Source organism: Lipophrys pholis, assembly GCF_963383615.2.
Source record: "Lipophrys pholis genome assembly, chromosome: 4".
NCBI lineage: Eukaryota > Metazoa > Chordata > Actinopteri > Blenniiformes > Blenniidae > Lipophrys > Lipophrys pholis.
The window spans coordinates 4,999,259-5,018,032 of record NC_137637.1 but is presented as its reverse complement, the minus strand read 5'-3'; the positions used below and the strand labels follow the sequence as shown (position 1 = coordinate 5,018,032).

The window sequence follows — 18,774 nt, the reverse complement described above, 5'->3', positions numbered from 1 at the left end:
GTGGCTGTGAATGGGTGAATGTGACACTTAGAGGTTTTTGTGCTTTACGAAAGTCAATATTTGAAAGTTTGACACGAAAGAACAACAGTTATTTTCACTTGTGCCATTTTCCCATTCATAACTTTCATCCAGCGTATTCAGAAGCCGATTTAATTTCTGTACATTTCAATTCCCTCAGATTCCATGTCTGATGGCTGACATCCATGTGCACAGTTAACCCAGACTCCTGCTGGTGGTTCAGATGTCTGAATTATTTCTGTGCTCAACCAGAGAACATTTTCCCAACACTTAAAAAGTGTTCTAACATGTCAAAGTTAGTGTTTATTGCACTGAGAGTTCACTTTGAGAAGATACTAAGACACAGTTCATTTGATTTGCTGAATGCATGAGATAACATTTAGTCGAGTCTGTTTGCCGCTGTAGAAAAGCTGCACTGTAAATACTTCATTTAAAAGAAACTCTGTTGAATTAAGTGCAGTTGTGTCTGTCAGGAAAAGGGACAGTAAATGAGGCAAGCACAATGCAAATGAAATCAATAGAGTGAACCTAAAGGCTGTGAAACAGTAGCATTTGGATGAGCTCCAGATGGCCTGCTGGTCGTAATTTGCAGAGGAATGAGCAAACGTTGTGCGGATCATGTCATATTGATCGGAACATTTTGCCCGGCTCTCTGTTCTACAGAAAAAGAGACTTTCCTGGAACCGTTTGTGCTGAAGGACCTGCTGCCATCCTCACTGGGAAGTTACTACCGTTACACCGGCTCCCTCACCACTCCGCCCTGCAGCAAGGTGGTGGAGTGGATCATCTTCAGCAGACCCATCTACGTCTCCTACAAACAGGTAAGAAGTAACACGCTCAGCACGCAACAGTACATGATTTGATGTGGTGTCACCGTTAGAGATTAAACTGAAAAAGATATACTTAAATAATGCAAATCACTTTTTAACAATAATGTAGTAATGCAGCACAGCGCGGGTTAGTCACTGACGTCTGGTCTGTGAGACAGAAAACATTTTAAATTTCTAAATGGGGTAACATTGGATTATCGAGCAGGTCCATCCATCCATCCATCCATCCATCCATCCATCCATCCATCCATCCATCCATCCATCCATCCATCCATCCATCCATCCATCCATCCCAGATGCCTACTGGTTGATCCTGTTGGACTAAATGTATATATTTATTCTTCAACAGTATTAATAAATTGTCACAATTGTCATTACAATGTAAAAATTAATGGTAAGACAATACAGAAGTAAAAAGAAGAGAAAGAAAGAGAATTGAAAAGAGAGAAAAGTTCCCTGTCAGTCAGAAAAGACTATTGTGAAGAATGAAAGTTGTGAGATAGCAGAGGCTGTGACCTCTCCTGACAAGGGCCTGACGTGATGGACTGGTTCTTCTCGAGGGAGTTTCAGCTGCCCTGGTGGACGCCAGTGATGTTGCTGTTCAGGATGTTCCTCCTCTTCAGTGACAGACAGCTGAATCAGCAAAGGAATGAGAATGTCTGTATCGCAAGTATTTACTGTGGATGATAACCACACAAAAAAGCAGCCTGTCAAACAGACTTTAGTGTTTGTTGTATTGGACTACAGGTCTTTTCAAACATCTATCCTGTAAAAAAAATATCTATATATATTATTTCTTTTATTAATTCATTGAAATTAAGCCCTTAAAGTTTCATAGTATTTCAGAATTTATGTTTTTGAATACATTGAAGCTGGTACAATACTTCACAAACACCAGCTCCATGCTGTGTGGGTGGAATATAGTTAAGTTTCAAAATGATGCTTTTTGTTTTTACACGGACACTCGCACACTTTTGAGCAGGTCTTCTTTTGGATGGAATTATACCTGACAGCCTATATAAAAAAGAAAAAAAAAATAACCACATTCACAAAGCGTTTTCATATTGTAATTAAAATGTATGTTTATCGAGTATAAAATCCCATAGCCTACATACCGGGCCGGCATAAACTAATTTGCATTTATTCCATTTATTGGGCTTTCACTTTGTTTAATTGTGTTTGTGTTTATTGAGACTATAAGGAGACGTGCACGGCGGAGCTGTTTGCCTTTTATATGATGACCCCACCTCTGGCAGGATGAAAATGTTTAAATCAGCACCGACGGAGCCGTCCATTACAGCGCCTCTTTAACTTCAGCTGCTCTGCTTTGTAAACATCTATAAAAATGTGTTCCCAGTAATTAGTCAGCAGCAGGTGGCGGTTTGTTCAGACAATACTCCGACACAAACCACCAATCACTTCATTCCAAATTTATGCTGAAAACAAAAACACAATTTGTCCGAGAGTTAAGGCTCATTCACACCAAAACGTGGCAGCAGAATTCACCTTGCCTGCTCTAAGCAGAGCGGAATGACTTGTTAAGTTGTGCATGTGTCTGCTTGCCTGGATATTTGGTCACTTATTGTGGATTCCACGTCACATTATGTTCAGAGAGCAAAGGAAAACTAAAGTTCACGAAATACATGATTTTCAAGCAACAGGGAGTCAAAAGATTGGTTATATGCACTTTCTTTTTAGCCTTCTCAACATATCCAGTCTGACTGGTTGACTGGTCTGCGATCAGATTGTCCTGTTTACAGGAACTGCTGAATAAGGTTTCAGGGGCAAAGCCTTGCTTCAGCATTGTCACTCATCAGCCATCAGCAAAGACAAACAAACAACATGCCAAACAGAGCTGTAATGGATCAATGATGCAACATTAGCTTTTTAAAGTTGAAACTAATATTAAACAAAACAAACTCATCAGGGATCATTTCATGATTTTCTGCATCAAAACTTTTCACCTTGAGTTCCTCTGTGAAGATTAAAGGGAAAACACCTAAAGTGTCAGAGTTACTCACTGACTGATTGTAAATGAAGCATTGAGGCTATAATGACCAGCATTGTACAACCACACCACAGTGTTCTTCACTGTAATAAAGATAATGGACGTTGATGATCTGGGTGTAGCAGACATGTTGGACCAATGACCATGAAGCATTGCTAATAGAAAAAAAAAGTCCATAATCATAAAATAAATGTGAAGAATTAAAGAGTAGTGCAGAGCCATTCATCATGCACTGCATCATTACAGGCTGGCCAACTTTCATTTCACTGCACAGCCTCCATTGTTCATCAGCACATTAACAACTTACCACCCGCATAGTGATGCATGGATACTGCAGTGTACATCCTAATAATGCTCTATAGACTGAACACACACACACACACACACACACACACACACACACACACACACACACACACACACACACACACACACACACACACACACACACACACACACACACACACACACACACACACACACTTCTACTTCATTCAGCAAATCTCCAAAATGAAGAGCTTAAAGACACTTACCGTGCCAAATGAAATATCTGATAAGGTAGAAGGAATCGTCCACGTTTTCATCAAGGATTTGCTTTGTTTTCAACCTTTGACAAAGACAAACAAGGTCATTAAAAAAAGATATGTTTCTGCTCCAGATTTTGACCCCAATAATAACCTTTCTGTATTTTCTTGTGAAGAATTCCTATTAAGTACAGAGTGTCAACACTATCTCTGTAATACAGCTTCTTGCAGTGCCAGTTCCTCTCATGACTTCACACAAACTACTAACTGATGATGTACAAGCTATGCTTTAATGTACACATCATTACAGGCAGTACCGGCTAAAGAAAAGACAAACAGACCAGAACTGTTATTTCAAAGTAAACAGAAGCCCGTGGTTGTTGCACCAAAACATTTACTCTCATCTTCCTTCCCCCAGTCCTGAGATCTCTTGGCAGACTCGTCTCCTAACAAGCCCAAATGAGTTTTCTTAAGAGCAGCAGAGAAGCGAGCCAAACGTGAATGAAGTATTGGCTCCTCTGTCGTGCAGTTTAAGGAGCAGGTCAATGTAAAGCAGGCAGTGGGAAGGCATTACGAAGACTGATGAGATTGAGGAAGAATGAAGAAGAAGGGAGCAGAGATGGGAGACATGAAAGCAAGTAAAGGAGCTGATGATCGCGAAGGAGCAAACAGCCAGCAGTATAAATGAAACCAAGGAAAAACTCAATCATTCCTCAAGCGTCTAACCAACACTTGTGCTCACTGGAAGCCTCAGCCATTATACGATGATCAGTCATAACAGTCTCGCCACCTGCTCACTCCGCCGTGACCTGTGGGCTAATGAACGACATCTCTGAAGGGGTGTTGGTGTTTCTCTGACCAAATTGTCAGCAGCAGATGGAAACTGTGAGGTGGAGCAGTCACATGACCATGTGCTTCCACCTTTCCGGGTCGTTTCCTTGGACCAGTTCTGGTTGATTCTGACCTCTGCAGACTGGAAACAGCTAAAAACACGTGCAGAGCGAGAGACGTTCTGATTCGGTCATGAAGGCAGCTTATGGACAGTTTGCCGTTCATTAAAAGGCAAATGTAGCCAGAATTACAATCACAGACAGTCACATTCACACTGGCAGTTCTCTGTCACCTAACATCAACAAAAAGGGGGAAGATGCTCTTAAAGGAGTCATCACAAAGTATTCTCACATATTCTGTCCCCCTTAAATGATCTTTTAATGAATTCTTCGAATTTATTAGGAAAAAACCCTTTCTCATACCACAACTTTCTCTCTTGAGAGTGAATGTGAGATTTTGACGAGTACGGATGTGAGGCGGATGTTGATTGGCCGCAGGAGCTGTCAATCACAGACTCTGTCACGCTGTGTGTGATAGCAGTTCTATGCTCACACCCAAAAAATAAAAACAATTGTGGGGCTATCTATAAACATTCACACCACAGAGCAACGCACCCTGGAGCTATAAAATTAGCTATAGGGTAATTTGTAAATCACATGGGGTTCAATGTTTATACTCGTCCCTTTCAAATTTAGCAATAGCATCTAGCCTTAGCATCAGCGCTAGTGCAATCAGCACCTAGCTGCTGTCTGTCTACCATCATTTCAGGGTCCCATACACAATAAAGCATAACGTTCCACAAGCGGCAAGACGTACAGATTGACCTGCAGGCATGTCTCTGACAGTTGGATTCTTTCCAAATTCAGGGTTGATGCCATCTTTGCCTCAAGTGTGAAATGTATCGCACAGACAGAGAAGAAGAAGCAGAAGAGCGGCTGGGAGAGTCGCAGGAATATTGTTGTTGTAGATAAATTTAACCCTCAGTTCTGTGTTGAATTTGGAAACCAGCAACAGAGCAGTTGAAATGGCAGCGATGTCTTTCTCGTTCAACATTCTAGCAATGCATTTCAGTTAAGAGTTAATACTGAAATTAGTAGCAGCTGCTGAAGGCTGAGTTTGACCTTCGAATTGTTGAAATAAGTCTATGTTAGAGTAATGCTGCCGCCAGGTAAGCCAGCAACAACCTACATGGCAGAACTGATCACTCTTTCAGGCTATTTCATTCTCTATGTTTGGATTTATTAATCACCTCACCCACTAGTTACTGATTAGCTCAGAGCTGCTCATTTCCCAGGTCACATATCGGTGACCTATGTAAACATGTAATAACATATTACAACCTCACATGGTGGAATTAATCATAAGAGAAGAAAGGAAGGGTCACATCATGTCACATGTCTGCTCAAAGGAACAAAATAATCCACATTTGGGAAGAATGGTGTCGAAGATTGATAGAGTATATTATTATTAACAAACCTGAGTTCAAGTCCAGTGAAGAGGTCAACGCTTTCCCGTAACTTTTAAATGATCATTTTAAACCAACCAACATGTTTTCATCAACCTAACAAAGTAGCTTGGTTAAGTTTCACTACTGTTGCTCTTATGAATCTTTTCAGTATCATTTTAATAATCAATAGAAAAAGGTTATTCCAGATGATTGCTGATGAGCTGTATGTCATGGTCATCTCATTGGATGGAAGAGAAATTGGAAGGGGTAAACCATTTCAGAAAGCCATGACATTTGTGGACAGAAGATTGGGTGAAAGTATCTGAAGAGTGGCAGGATGTGTGAAGGGCTCCTGGTTACAAGGAGTGTGTATCCTCCAAAAAGGAGACAAACCATGAGCTCCACTAATGAGTTCCAGTTCACAGGACTCGCAGGGTTCCTTCTTCAGGCACCTCCAGGGTGCTGCTGCTGTGGTTATTATCTCCTAAAAAACCAACCATATGTTTTGTTTTTAGTTGTGGTATCACAAAAAAGAAAAAGAAAAGTTGTACAGTGACCACAATGTGTGGTACATAGTACAACCAGTAGTGATGACAATATGTATAATTACCAGTATGCCGTACATGTATTGGTTATTGACAGGAAACCTTTCACTGTTTTGAGCAAAGTCAGCGTCAGTTTTCCATCCTGTGGCTTGACAGTTCTCCCTCCTGCCTACAGGACTATTCCCTTGATGCTCTGACCTGCTGGTTGACTGGTAAACTGGATAACTGGCTGTAAAATGGAAACATGAAGCCCTGTGACCGCAGCACGAACAACATAAAAGTCAGATAAAGGAAATGGATGGATTGTTGAAACCTAAACTAAACATTGACCACTCACAAATATAACCACGTTTGTAATTTCATCACATTTCATGGGAGCGTCAGTTGTGGTGCTGCTGTCTCCAGCTCCCCCTTAGCATCCGTCTGTTGCCGTCTAATTAAGATTAGCTTCCCTTCCAGTGAACTCTTATTGTTTGACAAAAGAGAGACACATAAAATAAAAAGGTTTACTGATTGTGTCAATGTGGTTCACATCATCAAGTCATTTAAACCTAACAACGCATTAGAACTTCAGGATATGATCGTCCTGTGATAATAATATCAAAATCACAACTGTCCCATATGTTTTCATTGATGGAGTTTTGCTGCACTGTGGTGTAGTGGTCGGTCCTCTCACCTCATTGGGGCCATGGTTTTGAGTCGGGCCAGGCTTTTCTGTGTGGAGTTTGCATGTTCTTCCTGTGCATGTATGGTGTCCTAGTTTCCTCTCAGAGCCCAAAACATGTACTTGAGGCTAATTGGAGACTCAGAGCTGCCTGGAGGTATAAATGAGAATGTCTGTAGTTAGTCGTCTTTCTGAATTGATTGTTTGTCTTTTCCTGATCGTTTGCTGTTTTGGTTTGAGTTTGGTTCCTTTTCCCTGCAACACTGACCTGGAGAAAGTGTTGTGAAAGATGGATGATGGCGTCTGTCACTTCAGTATAGATGTTATTGGTATTGTATGATATATCCTGCCTATTTAAAATGTCTACTCAAATTTACTTCCCAACAGTAAAGATCTCCTTCAAATCCATTGAGACACAACAACCTGTTTCATTCATCGTCTTAGTGGAAACACTTTCCACCCAAACGGCAGAATGAATGTGGACATACGCTCGCTTTTGTTCTTGCACAGTTTCTGGGATTTCTGAAGATGAAATGCTAATCAGAGCCTGCCTGCAATCCATCCTGATGTCCCCAGTCCTTCTCTTCAAACTCCTCTCGGTTTCCCAACGCGACACAATCTCTGTGTGTCAGCGGGAGGAGTCGTTAATGTGCCCATTGTCTTGCTCTTGTAGGTTTTAACAATCTTGGCGTGTGCTTCACACATTAAAGGACAAGCCGCGGCAGCAGAATAGCATTCATCACTTCAGCCCCTGGGCCAGGTTCCTGTCCGCCCATCAGACCACCCTGCCAAACTGTGGAGGTTCATCTGCAAAAACCGGCACTTTATCTCCATTTTTACGCTTCTTCTCAAATCCTCTGTCTGCTTGGCATTACTGGGAAAGTCAGATTGTTGTTTTGATTCAGCAAAAACAATCAAAAGAATATCTCCTGCTCAACACATGATGAAGCGACGCATTAAACTTTCTAAGATAACACATTTGAAAAGTTATGTGCTTCACTGATCCTTCAACATTCATGAACACGATGTTGCATTAATATAATTTTCTTCAAAAGAATTTTTTTTTCTAAATTTAGTCACTTCGCATCTCATGTTCCTCATTGTCAGTACATTTTTTTTTTATCAATGTGTGTTTCAAGGTCTGTGGTGCAGAATCCAGAAAAAACAATAACATGCGTGTACCATTCAAACCTGGGTGTTCTGACTCCTCCTCCACTGAAACACAATTTTCTCACTAAAAGAAATGAGCTTGTCTTCTTCCATCGGGCGGCTGTTCATTAAAGCGGTCATCTCTCAGTTAGACGGTTGAAGGTTTGAACCGACATCTCCCCCAGCTCACACATCAACGTGTCTTTGAGCAAGACATTGAACCCCAGAATGCTCCCAATGGGTGGACTGCACGCCTTGCATGGCAGCCGCCTCCATTAGTTTTTAGGGCAGTGGCAGTTGAGAGGTTAGAGAAGCAGGCCCAAGGTGGCACTCTGCTCATGTGCGAGTAACAAACATGGTGGCCTCTGGAGTGGTGTGACTCCCAGTCGCTATTCTAGTTGTACAATCTATTGACCGATACTTTTTGGTAGTTTTATTGTGCCTTTGCCATGTAAATGCCAAATTTTTTTGAAATGAACGTTGTCATGTGGGCCTGAGTGAGACCCCCATCAGCTCCCGGGACATGACACCATGGCAGCCCACTGCTCCTATATCCTAGTTTACACGACAACGAATTCGAGTGTATCCGCCAAACTTTCTTCACTTTTGAGGGGTCCGTTTACACGGCACCAGTTTGCGGATGCACTGTATCCGCAAAGTTTTTAATCCGGCTCCCAAGGTGGAAAGATTTTTTCACAGCGAAAATCCCTACTGCGGAGACTGCCAGGAGGCTACAGAGCCTGTTACTGCGCATGCACATCTGTCCCCCTCCCTCCTGCTTATTCAGTTGTAAACAAACATGGCGAACATGTAGTGGTACGACCCGCGGACCATATTCTAGTTTTATCGTCCAGATCAGTAGTTTAATAGTTGAGACTCTCCCTGATAGCATCCGATGTGTCATCAGTCCATGCGGATGTCAGGTTCTCTCCATTTTCTTCACGTTTATAGTGTATTGCTCTCTGCACACACGTCCAGTGGCCCGGCATACTAACTACATCGTTGTCTCTGTGTCCGCTGCTGCAGTGTAAATGCCCCCACTTTTTTTTTGCGGATTAGGTGTTGTCACGTGAAACGTTGTCGTGTAAACAGGGCCCTAGTTGAATATGGTTAAGATGGCTTAAATGCAGAGAATGAATTTTCCCAAGGGGATCAATGAAGTGTACTTTTTTGTCATTGTTTTAACAAGTTGATATGTTTCTTGCAGAGCCTAACACTCCCAGATCATGTAAAAGTACAAAACACAAAAATAAATATATAAAAAAATATCTGTATATATGTACATACTGGTAAAGAAAACACAATACATTTCCCTGATGTGTAAAGGTCTCAATGGCGCCAGCGAGGATGTCAGGTTGTAAATGTGCCACGACTCAGTAATTTTAAAGTCGGGTCATTTTTCTTGAGGAATGGCATTCAGAGTGTTTTGCAAATTAACTTCTCAGCTCCATTCCTCACTGCCAAACTGAAGTCAAGCATAAGAGACCTCTCAAGAATAACCAAAGAAAACAGAATGCAGCTAAAAATCAATGCGAGCCCCCTGAGCCAACAGTCTCTATGTAAATGAAGCAGCTCGGCTCGGCTCGACTCGACTAAAGCTCTCGTCAGAAAGGTGACTCTGTGATACGGAGCAGGTTTCACTGACACACTGTCCTTCAGCAGTGGTGGTACCATAGCATTTGGCGGATAAATAAATATATTGATAACATTATCAATTGTCACATGTGACCCTTCAGTGAGGTCTCAGTATTTAGCCTTTTGGTATTACGTTTGTTCAGTAAAAGAACTAAACTAACAAAGCATGACTCAGCAGTATTAGTTTGTGGCTGTGAGGGTTCACACAGAAGTGAAGCTGTCACACTGCTGTTCAGGAACTCTACAGATTCTTCAAAGTGATATCGGAGTTGCTTGAATGCAACTTTGATACGACTCGGTTTGTTTTTCAGTGCAGCTTCCAAAGCCGAAGGAAAGAAAAAAAAAAAAAAAGAGTTGAAAGTCCGCATGAGGGAAATGATGCAAAGAGCAGAGGAATACGAATACGAATTAATCAACAGTCGACGTGGAAGCGGCGGGGGCATGGCGCATCCTTCCTGCTCGCCGTCTGTTGATTCCTGACCATTACCCGGTCCTTCTCGACATGTTTAAAGGCTTCTTTTGAAGTCCTTTTGTTCCCATCTTGCTTTTCACCATTTGACTCTCCGGAGAAAAGACGATGGGAGAAAGATGAAAGGAGGAGTTTGGAGGGAGAATTAGCACTGATGGTGACTCCAGTTATTGTCTCCTCTTTGCCTTGTCGTGTTTTCGTCTTGTTTTGGATGGTAGTTGAAGTAGAGAGAGAGAGAGAGAGAGACTGTTTGTCTGTCTGTCTGTCTGTCTGTCTGTCTGTCTGTCTGTCTGTCTGTCTGTCTGTCTGTCTGTCTGTCCGTCCGTTCCAAATGTTACAATGTCTTATGTGCTGGTCTCAGATCACAGTCGCCCTCTGAATACAAGCTGCCAGTCGGGAGTTGCTGTTCGGATCAGCCTTGGTGTGATTTTTAAGTGGGACATTGGAGAATTCTTCTCAAATATCCACCTGGCTTTGTGCACAAGTGTGCCAGTATTTTATAGCATCAGCTAAAGAGCAGCTATATGAGCTGACTTTTTTAGATTGCAATGAAATATAACAAAAGACCGTTCCACAAAATCTTGATTTGCACTTTTATATACTTTCATAGATATATAAATTCAATAGAAGAGGTTATGTTGGAAGGCTGGACTCACAAAATCCATCGATTCTAAACTTTCAGCTCACCTGTAACACAAAATATCTCTTCTCCAGAGTTCTCATGGTCTTGTTTTTCCTGTTTTAATGAGCTTCATGGAATTCTCCGCGAGTGTTGCCTTCCCAATCTGCCTGAATCTCTTGCTTGCATTACTGAAGAAAGATTTTAATGACCATATATTAAATCTCTCACAATTAGAACATAATCCTCTAGGGAAAAAAACAGAACATTGAATAATCATTGGTCTGCAGGGGTGTATTTTGTCTTACTTTTATGTGTACCACCTGGGAAAATGCCGTCATCTGTCTCTCCGGGTATCAAGGCTAGCTATCAATACAAGCTAAGTGGCTATCTCTGTTTTTCAGATTCGTGTTTTTATGGTGGAGATGGCCTTGTCCAAGCAACACAAAGCAGAACTCACTCACAGCCTGTTCTTACCAATCATTCTCTGTGACCTGGGAAATATTTTTAAGCACATTTGCTTTACATTTTCAGGTGGCGGCTCCCATTCCACTACCTTGCATTGGAGCCGTGTGTGAATGGGTGAATGTGACAATGTAAAATACATTGAGACTGCTGACCGTGTGAAGCTAAGCTATATCAATGAAATCCTTGTGGAACTGCTTTCATACTTGAGTAAAGAACAGAAAAGATTGTGTGATTCAAGTTTTCTTTTCTTTGTCACGAAGACATTTAAAGTGAGAATCGCCAAATCAGTGCTGGCTCCTGTTAAATGCTGAAATGTTATGACTACACCCACACAGTTGAGTTGGATGCCGTACAGCCCAAGTTTCCACCTGATCCTGCAGGGATCCTGATGACTCCTGCCCACAACATTGATTTGGAAATCTCTGTCTGCCCCGGGCTACGGGGACGAGAACATAAGGTATCTGAAAGAATGCAAATAGAGCTTGTTAGCAAAAGTAGACGTGAGAACAAGCCTTATTTACTGCCTCCGAAAGCAGAAAAACAGCTTTGGCTGGAGGCGCTGGTGACTCAAAGTGGAGAAAAACATTGTGGATTCTGTCCCCGCTGCCCTGATAGAGTATGTTGTTCCCCATGGCAACAGATACACGCAGCCTATAATCTGACCATACCAGCAGAGAAATCTCGCTTCGGTAGTTTGACCACTGCTTTATGCTCTGATGGTATAGTGATTTCAACGAACACAGCTTGGCTGTGATTGAGGGCGTGTGTGTGTGTGTGTGTGTGTGTGTGTGTGTGTGTGTGTGTGTGTGTGTGTGTGTGTGTGTGTGTGTGTGTGTGTGTGTGTGTGTGTGTGTGTGTGTGTGTGTGTGTGTGTGTGTGTCAGGAAGACAAACTGCAGAACAGTTCATCGTCACACTCTGAATCCCTCGTGACTTCACGGTTTATGAAACTGAAACATGTTTTGATCTAAAGCTTGATGAATAAATAATGACAGTGACAAACCTGGAGAATGAAACTCGCCGTTTCATGTAACCGCATCGTTTTCCGCCGATCGTTCACATGGCACAGCATTTTAAGAGCCTGAACACTGGGTTGTTTTGAAACGCCACCTCGGCTTTGACGTGTGCATGGGTTTGCATTTGTTTAAAGCAAAGATGTCATCACCCCACCTCTCGACCCGATAACCCCACGATCCTCTCCCCGACGTCACTTATCAACAACAATGGTGGACAACAGATCGATCTGCAGAAGCTTCTGATGCTATTTGGTTTAATAAGGCCAGATGTTAGATTTCTCAAATACAAGGATTTTTGTACACTCCGTGTCTTCATACTACATTGTTTTGAGTCATTTTTATGGTGCCGTGTGGACGGAGCCTCAGTGTGGGAGAGTGGTTAGTACTACTTTGTCTCAAAATGCAGGACAGAATCTGACCTGGAGTCTTTAGATAACACTAACATGATTCAGTTCGTTGTACATAGCCTATACAATATACACAATATATCCAATAACAATAGTTAAGAAGTGCACGCTTGTGCACATGAAATCCTCGCAGCTTTCACAGCTTTAAACATATATATGTATTCTCACACGGGAATGTGGATTAGCATGCTACCGAGCCGCACAGTGTTCAGCAGTCTCCGGCTTGAAGGCATTTCTGTGTAAAATTTACAACTTCTCTCTGTGCATCTGTGTCTGTTTTTAGGACGTTTAGCTTTCTCTAAGATTAGAAACACATACGTGAAGTGACATAATGACGTGATAACAGTCCCCACGCACTGATGTGGGTCCAGCACCTTTTCTATTAAATCACAAATCACATTTCACGTGCATAAATCTTTCTAAATGTCATTGTGCTCACATTACCTCCATCTTTTCAGTTATTGTCCTGCCTTAACCCTGAGGGTTTTGGTAAAAAGTGGAATCCCACTAAGGATTTTGCTTTGACTTTAATCATGTCATGAAGCTGACCATAAAACTGGTTATTAAAGCTGAGGCCGGTTGTTAAATGGTGAGTTTTACTTTTGTTTGGCACCAGCTTTGGGGATTTCACAATTTTTTAAAGCAATCAGATCAAAAAGGAAAATGTAAGTTCATCCATGTGTTGATACCTTGGTATTTCAATCAGGCCTTCCCAGAACTCCTCGTGATTTCCAGGAGATTTCTGTCTGTACATGCATCACAATGAAACATGTCAACAGAACTGAGTCGCATCAGCTGGAAGCCAAACTGTGGGTCCAATTTATAGTGTTATTGTGTTAACCAACCACCACCAGCTTGAAATCTGTTCAGCTCACACCGAGAGATCACAGTTAAACTGTTATATTCAAAGTGAAGATACTTGAAGCTTTCTTGTTGGGAAAGTCTATGGTTAAGGCCATTGGTAAAGTCTACTATTAACCAAGACATTCACATCTTGGTTGTTGTTTTTTTCTATTTATTCTGAACTGAAACATGCGTGTTATTTTCATCTTGTAATCAGAGTGGTTTCATCTGAAGGCTCATATCCCATCATGTTAGTCCCACGGTCTGCTGGTCTTGTCTATAGATGACTCCATGCTGGCTACGTTGAGTTTACATTGACTACGTATGGAACACAAAGGAAGGTGTCTCATCCTTAAACGTTCTACTTGTTGGAGGCGGTGAGGCGTAGCAGCTCTTCATCATGCATAATGAACGTGTCCAGCTGTGCGACGTTGTATATGACTGATGAGGACTTGATCGAAAAGAAGTGCCAGAAACACAGATGGAAGAGTCAAAGCTGCTGACACCTTTAAGATAAACTAAAAAGATTATTTGTTGATTCTTCTGGTCCTGCGCTACTCGTGTCAAACGCGAGGTCAATGATCCATCTGTTGTTGGATCCAGTATGTCTTCAGGCACTGGTAGCTGGTTCAGGATAGAGATGAGGATGGAAACTTACCAGCTTCATTGGCACCACCTCTGTAGCTTCTCACATGTGAGACTAATAAAGGTTTCTTTTCTTTTCTTTTTTTTTTCTTGTTTGGACTCCTGTCTGTTTGAAACAGACAAAGTTGAGCGAAGAAGATAATTTTTACTGGCCGAGGGTTCAGGAGCTGTCTCTTTCCAGCCTCCATATTCATGAATTACTCACATGTAGTTGCATATTTCTACCCATAAAGTTGTTTAGGTATTGCCAGTAAAAATTACTTGTACCCTTGTTTTAAAGGGGTCATCCAGCTTTTCAACACGTTTACATGGTCTCATTGGTCTAAACACGTTATATTCAAAGTTTATTGCCCCAAAACGAACATTTCCTTGATTTTCCTCCATTTGAATATTGGATCATAGGAGCTACATTCAGAATCTGCTGTGTCTGTGTGAGCTGGACTGGCTCCGCCCACATATGCCCATCTTGGGAAGAAGAGGAAGTACTTCTTCTTGTGGTGCCATGTACCAGAGTAGAGCTGCCTGTTGGCGTAACCCCCAGTGACACTATATCGGGTTTGAATTCTGATTGGCTCGTTGGAGCGACACACTTTTTAAAAACTGAAACAAGCCAGAGAGCAAGAGGACAGACTGTCTTCACCTCTGGGGCGTCATTCCAGGTATGGGGACGATTATTACTGTTGGAAAACCAGTAGAAATTGAATTTTGCAAAATATGACCCCTTTAAGTATGTCCACAACGAAGCATCATTTGTTCAACCCATTGACTCGATCGTTTTTTAATGTGACTTCAGTGACTTTACTTCTATGTAGGAGAGACACTGCAGGTCCTTCCTCCCTGCTGCTGTCAGACTGTATCATCAGTACTGCTCCAAGTCACTCCTAGTCCACTAATCGTCATCGTCATCGTCATCGTCATCATCATCATCACTAGAACTATGCAATAAACACTCAATTCTCTGTGTGCATGCAATTACGTAAATTTTAACCGACTAAGGCCCTGTCCACACGACAACGCCGTTTCTGTATCTGCATCATCTTTGGCATGAATAGGTATGTAGTTAAGAATCCAGCAGTACCTCCAGTAGCGGGAAGTGCAGTGTTTCTGTCATGTAGATGATCAACGGTCCGTCTGAATGGTTTTTATAGCTACTTTGTCCCGATGCCCAGGCGAGGTAATGCCACTTCTCATCGAAGATTTCCACCATTTCTGTTGTCTTCTTTGATTCTTTGTTGGTCACATTTGAGCTGTGCTGCACAACACTGCCTCCACAGGTCATCACGGGTACTGCTCCATTTACTACACACTCGCTGGATGAAAACCAACTTCTGTACGTTATGAATGCGGGCATCAGAAAACCTAACTTTATTGAAGTGGGTATAAAAGTGAATTAAATGATGATGAAAACTAAATGGATGCAACTGAAACATTTTCCCTCCATTCAGGCAAACATTTGCCCCAGCCTTTGACATTGTCTTAAAGTTTCATATTTCAGGGCGTCTAAACACACTTTCAGTGTAGAAATGCTCAATTTGATGTTCCTTAATTTGTCTTTTCAGTTGGATGAATTGGTCTGGGATGTATTTATTGAGAAGTTTTTCGACGTTTTTTCCCCCCAAATAACTGGCAGTGAACGGTGTTCAGTAGTGATAAACAGAAAGGACGCAAAGTCAGTTTTTATTCTAAGTCCAGCTGACAGTGAGAAGTAAATAAAAACAGTCCTTTCAAAATTCAGTCGGGCTCCACATAGGTTATTTTTGCCCCCGTTCAGCTTGTGTTCTGTTTTTATAGAAAAAAAACTGAGCCGCAACTCGGCTGTTTTCAGACATTCGCTCGCTGAGACGTTTACCTTCATGAAACTAAATCTGCCTTTCAACGCCCCCCCCCTCTTCCCCTCCACCCCCCTCTTTCTAACACTCCCATGCACACAAGCTGTTTGTCTGTGCACACTGCTTCCAAACACATTGTACAAAGTATCCATCTGCCAACACAGACAAGAAAGATGACACTTCAATCACACAGTGCAAATCTATGTCTGGTTGCGCGTCTTGCCACCCAGCATGCGCTTGACAAATGGCAACATGCAGAAAGAGGCCAACTTCAACATCAACCCAAAGCAGAACAAAATGTTCACAGCTTGACAGCGCAGCGGCTAAATTCAGATTAAAACTACTTCAGGGACGGAGCCACACGCCGAGCTCTGTTCATAATAGCAACTAAGTGCACGAATGTCATTGTGTTTTCATTTAATGTTACATCGCGTTCGCAGGATTTTAACGGCGACAAAGTCTTTAAATATCTTTTCATCAGTTTGTTTTTCCTCTTAGACCCTAAATCAAATCCAGAGGAGCAGGTCTGATCTAGTCCTGGATCCCAGAGCCGGGATTCAGGGACTGGACGGTTGGACCAATCTGTCTGAGAACAACCTCCGTACCTCCATCCATCCTCCCTCCCTCCCTCCCTCCCTTCCTCCCCCACCCCCTTAGCAGTACTTGAGGTAGCAGTGAGCCACTCTTTGGGCCTCGATCAGATCTCTGTACTTTGCTTGTTTCAGATTTGTCTTTCATTCCATGTGTGAGACAAACTTGGCGGCTCAGTTTGCAGCGTCCACATCGCTGTTGGGCCAAAGCTATTTGGCCCGGGTACAACAGGCCCTTTCAGATGCTGCTTATGCAAATGATGTGAAAACATTATCTGTGGTGACTCTTTATTTTAGCATGTTCATCAAAACACTGACATTTACAAGGACTTGACCAACGCCAACATTTGTAGTGCTGCTTCGCTCTCTGCCAGCCACACACAACACATCCCTAAAGACACACTGGCAGAACATGAATATGCAAACACAACTCCAAAAATCCCAATTACCCCCTGGGGGGGGGGGCACTTCAGAGGTCTGGCCACAAGGACTTGCACTCTGTGAAAGTTCACGTTTTTGAAGTAGTGTGGGTGAGAGGTTGGCTGTTGGCTAGCGGGAGACCTTTTTATATCGGCGCTCTAAGGACGGCGTCTCCCTGCGGTCCGGATCAAGCGGAGGACTTCTCCTCGGTCCTCTGATTCCCAGCCCAGAGCTGTGACACCTTTTAAAGCAGGAAAAGACCGTCTCTGTGGTGTGACCAGCGGAATATGGTTGTTTTCATATCTTTTTTTATCCTTGTGTCTTTTCACTCAACCTATGCTGAATTTTACTGTTTGTTTCACTTTTTTCGGAGATGAAGTAAAAACAAAGAAACAGATCGTGACTGTTTGAAGGTGCCATGGGATATTTTTAGAGATCACACAAGCTTCTTTGTTCATCCAGACCTCAATGTTTAGTTGTTTCTTTTCACGTTATTTTATTTTCCTTTATCAGATTTCAGTTCTTACTGCTCTTGTGTCAATTAAGTTTTCTGTGTTTTTTCAATGTTGAAACTGTTGTCACTTGAAGAATGAGGGTTTGTCATTTTATAGATATACGTATATGTGCTACAAAACAGCTTATCTTAATAATGGTATTACTAACTTTTAGATTTGTTTTACACCAGGTTGCAAAAACAAAACGAGCCTATAAAGTAGCCATGAACTGATGAAAGCAGTTCAAACTGTTATTCTTCAATAGTTGTGGTCCGAGGCCGAGCAGAGCTGGGCGAGGCTCTATTGAAATGTAATTATTTTACTTTCATCTACTGCGCAAACTGCTGCCTTTTTGACTGCCTAACTGTGCTTCATGAAAAATTACACACACGTCAGAAGTGGCGAACCATTTTAAATTCTATGATCATTAGGGCATGTGTCTGACAAAATGGCTCCATAGCGCCCCCTACATGGTCTTCAGATTTGTAACTTGTGAAACGAGCAACACGTTGACGATGCTTCACCTACTGTATGTCCAAGAAATTTGGTGGACAAATGCTCCGTGCAGAGTCGCATAACAATGTCACCCATAAACCCAACAGGAAGTCCGTGTGAAACACCATCTTCCTTGAGTTACCCTTATGTCCTAGAGGCCTGAAATTTTGCAAGAAAGAAATGAGAAAAAAATCCCAAACTTGTCAGTAATTCATGAAGAGTTGACTGAGAGGGAAGGTGGAGTCAGTGATTATAAAGTCTGAAAACATGGAGGTTGAGAAACATGCTCGATGTGTGTACAGTTTGCAGGAATAAACCTGAAGTTTCTCCTGAGCCTGAGTTCATGAACCTCACACCGTCCCCCTCTTAAGAATGCAAATGGTGTTTTTTTAGATTTGGGTTTGTTTACAGTTTGCAGTCTCCAGGCTGAGCTGCTCCACCAATAAGAGCTCAGGATTCTTCTCCCCCAACATCTCTGCAAAAGTCACATTATTCTCTGGAGTTTAAAAATTAATAAAACAAAATAAACCAGATTATGATAATGTTTCCCACAGCTGTTTCTACGCTGGAATACACTTCATGTTGTCCTTGCTGTTGTAAGAGCATGTCGGTTCTATGTTTGGACTATATTCAGTAATTATTCACATTTGACTGAAGCGGTTGTTGTTTTGGTGTTGACTTACCAGTCATGTACTATTTCCAGTATTCTCCTCAGGATTTGATGTTTTGGATGTACAGTCTTTGTTTTGCTGCTGCAGTGACCCACTTTCCCATGAGGATCATTAAAATTTCATCTTCTCTCAACTTCTATTTCAATTAGCGTTGTGTG

The 18,774-nt window shown here is 42.1% G+C and overlaps 1 protein-coding gene across 1 annotated transcript in view; it reads left to right on the top strand.

The window, feature by feature from the left end:
- Positions 1 to 18,774, top strand: part of LOC308108950 (receptor-type tyrosine-protein phosphatase gamma-like) — a gene marked incomplete at its 5' end in the record, with an annotated part of 501,371 nt that overhangs the window by 397,978 nt on the left and 84,619 nt on the right. The window contains one exon of the mRNA XM_080462281.1: positions 682 to 839. Within this exon, the coding sequence (XP_080318407.1) occupies positions 682 to 839 (158 nt within the window). The remainder of the gene's footprint in view (positions 1 to 681; positions 840 to 18,774) is intronic.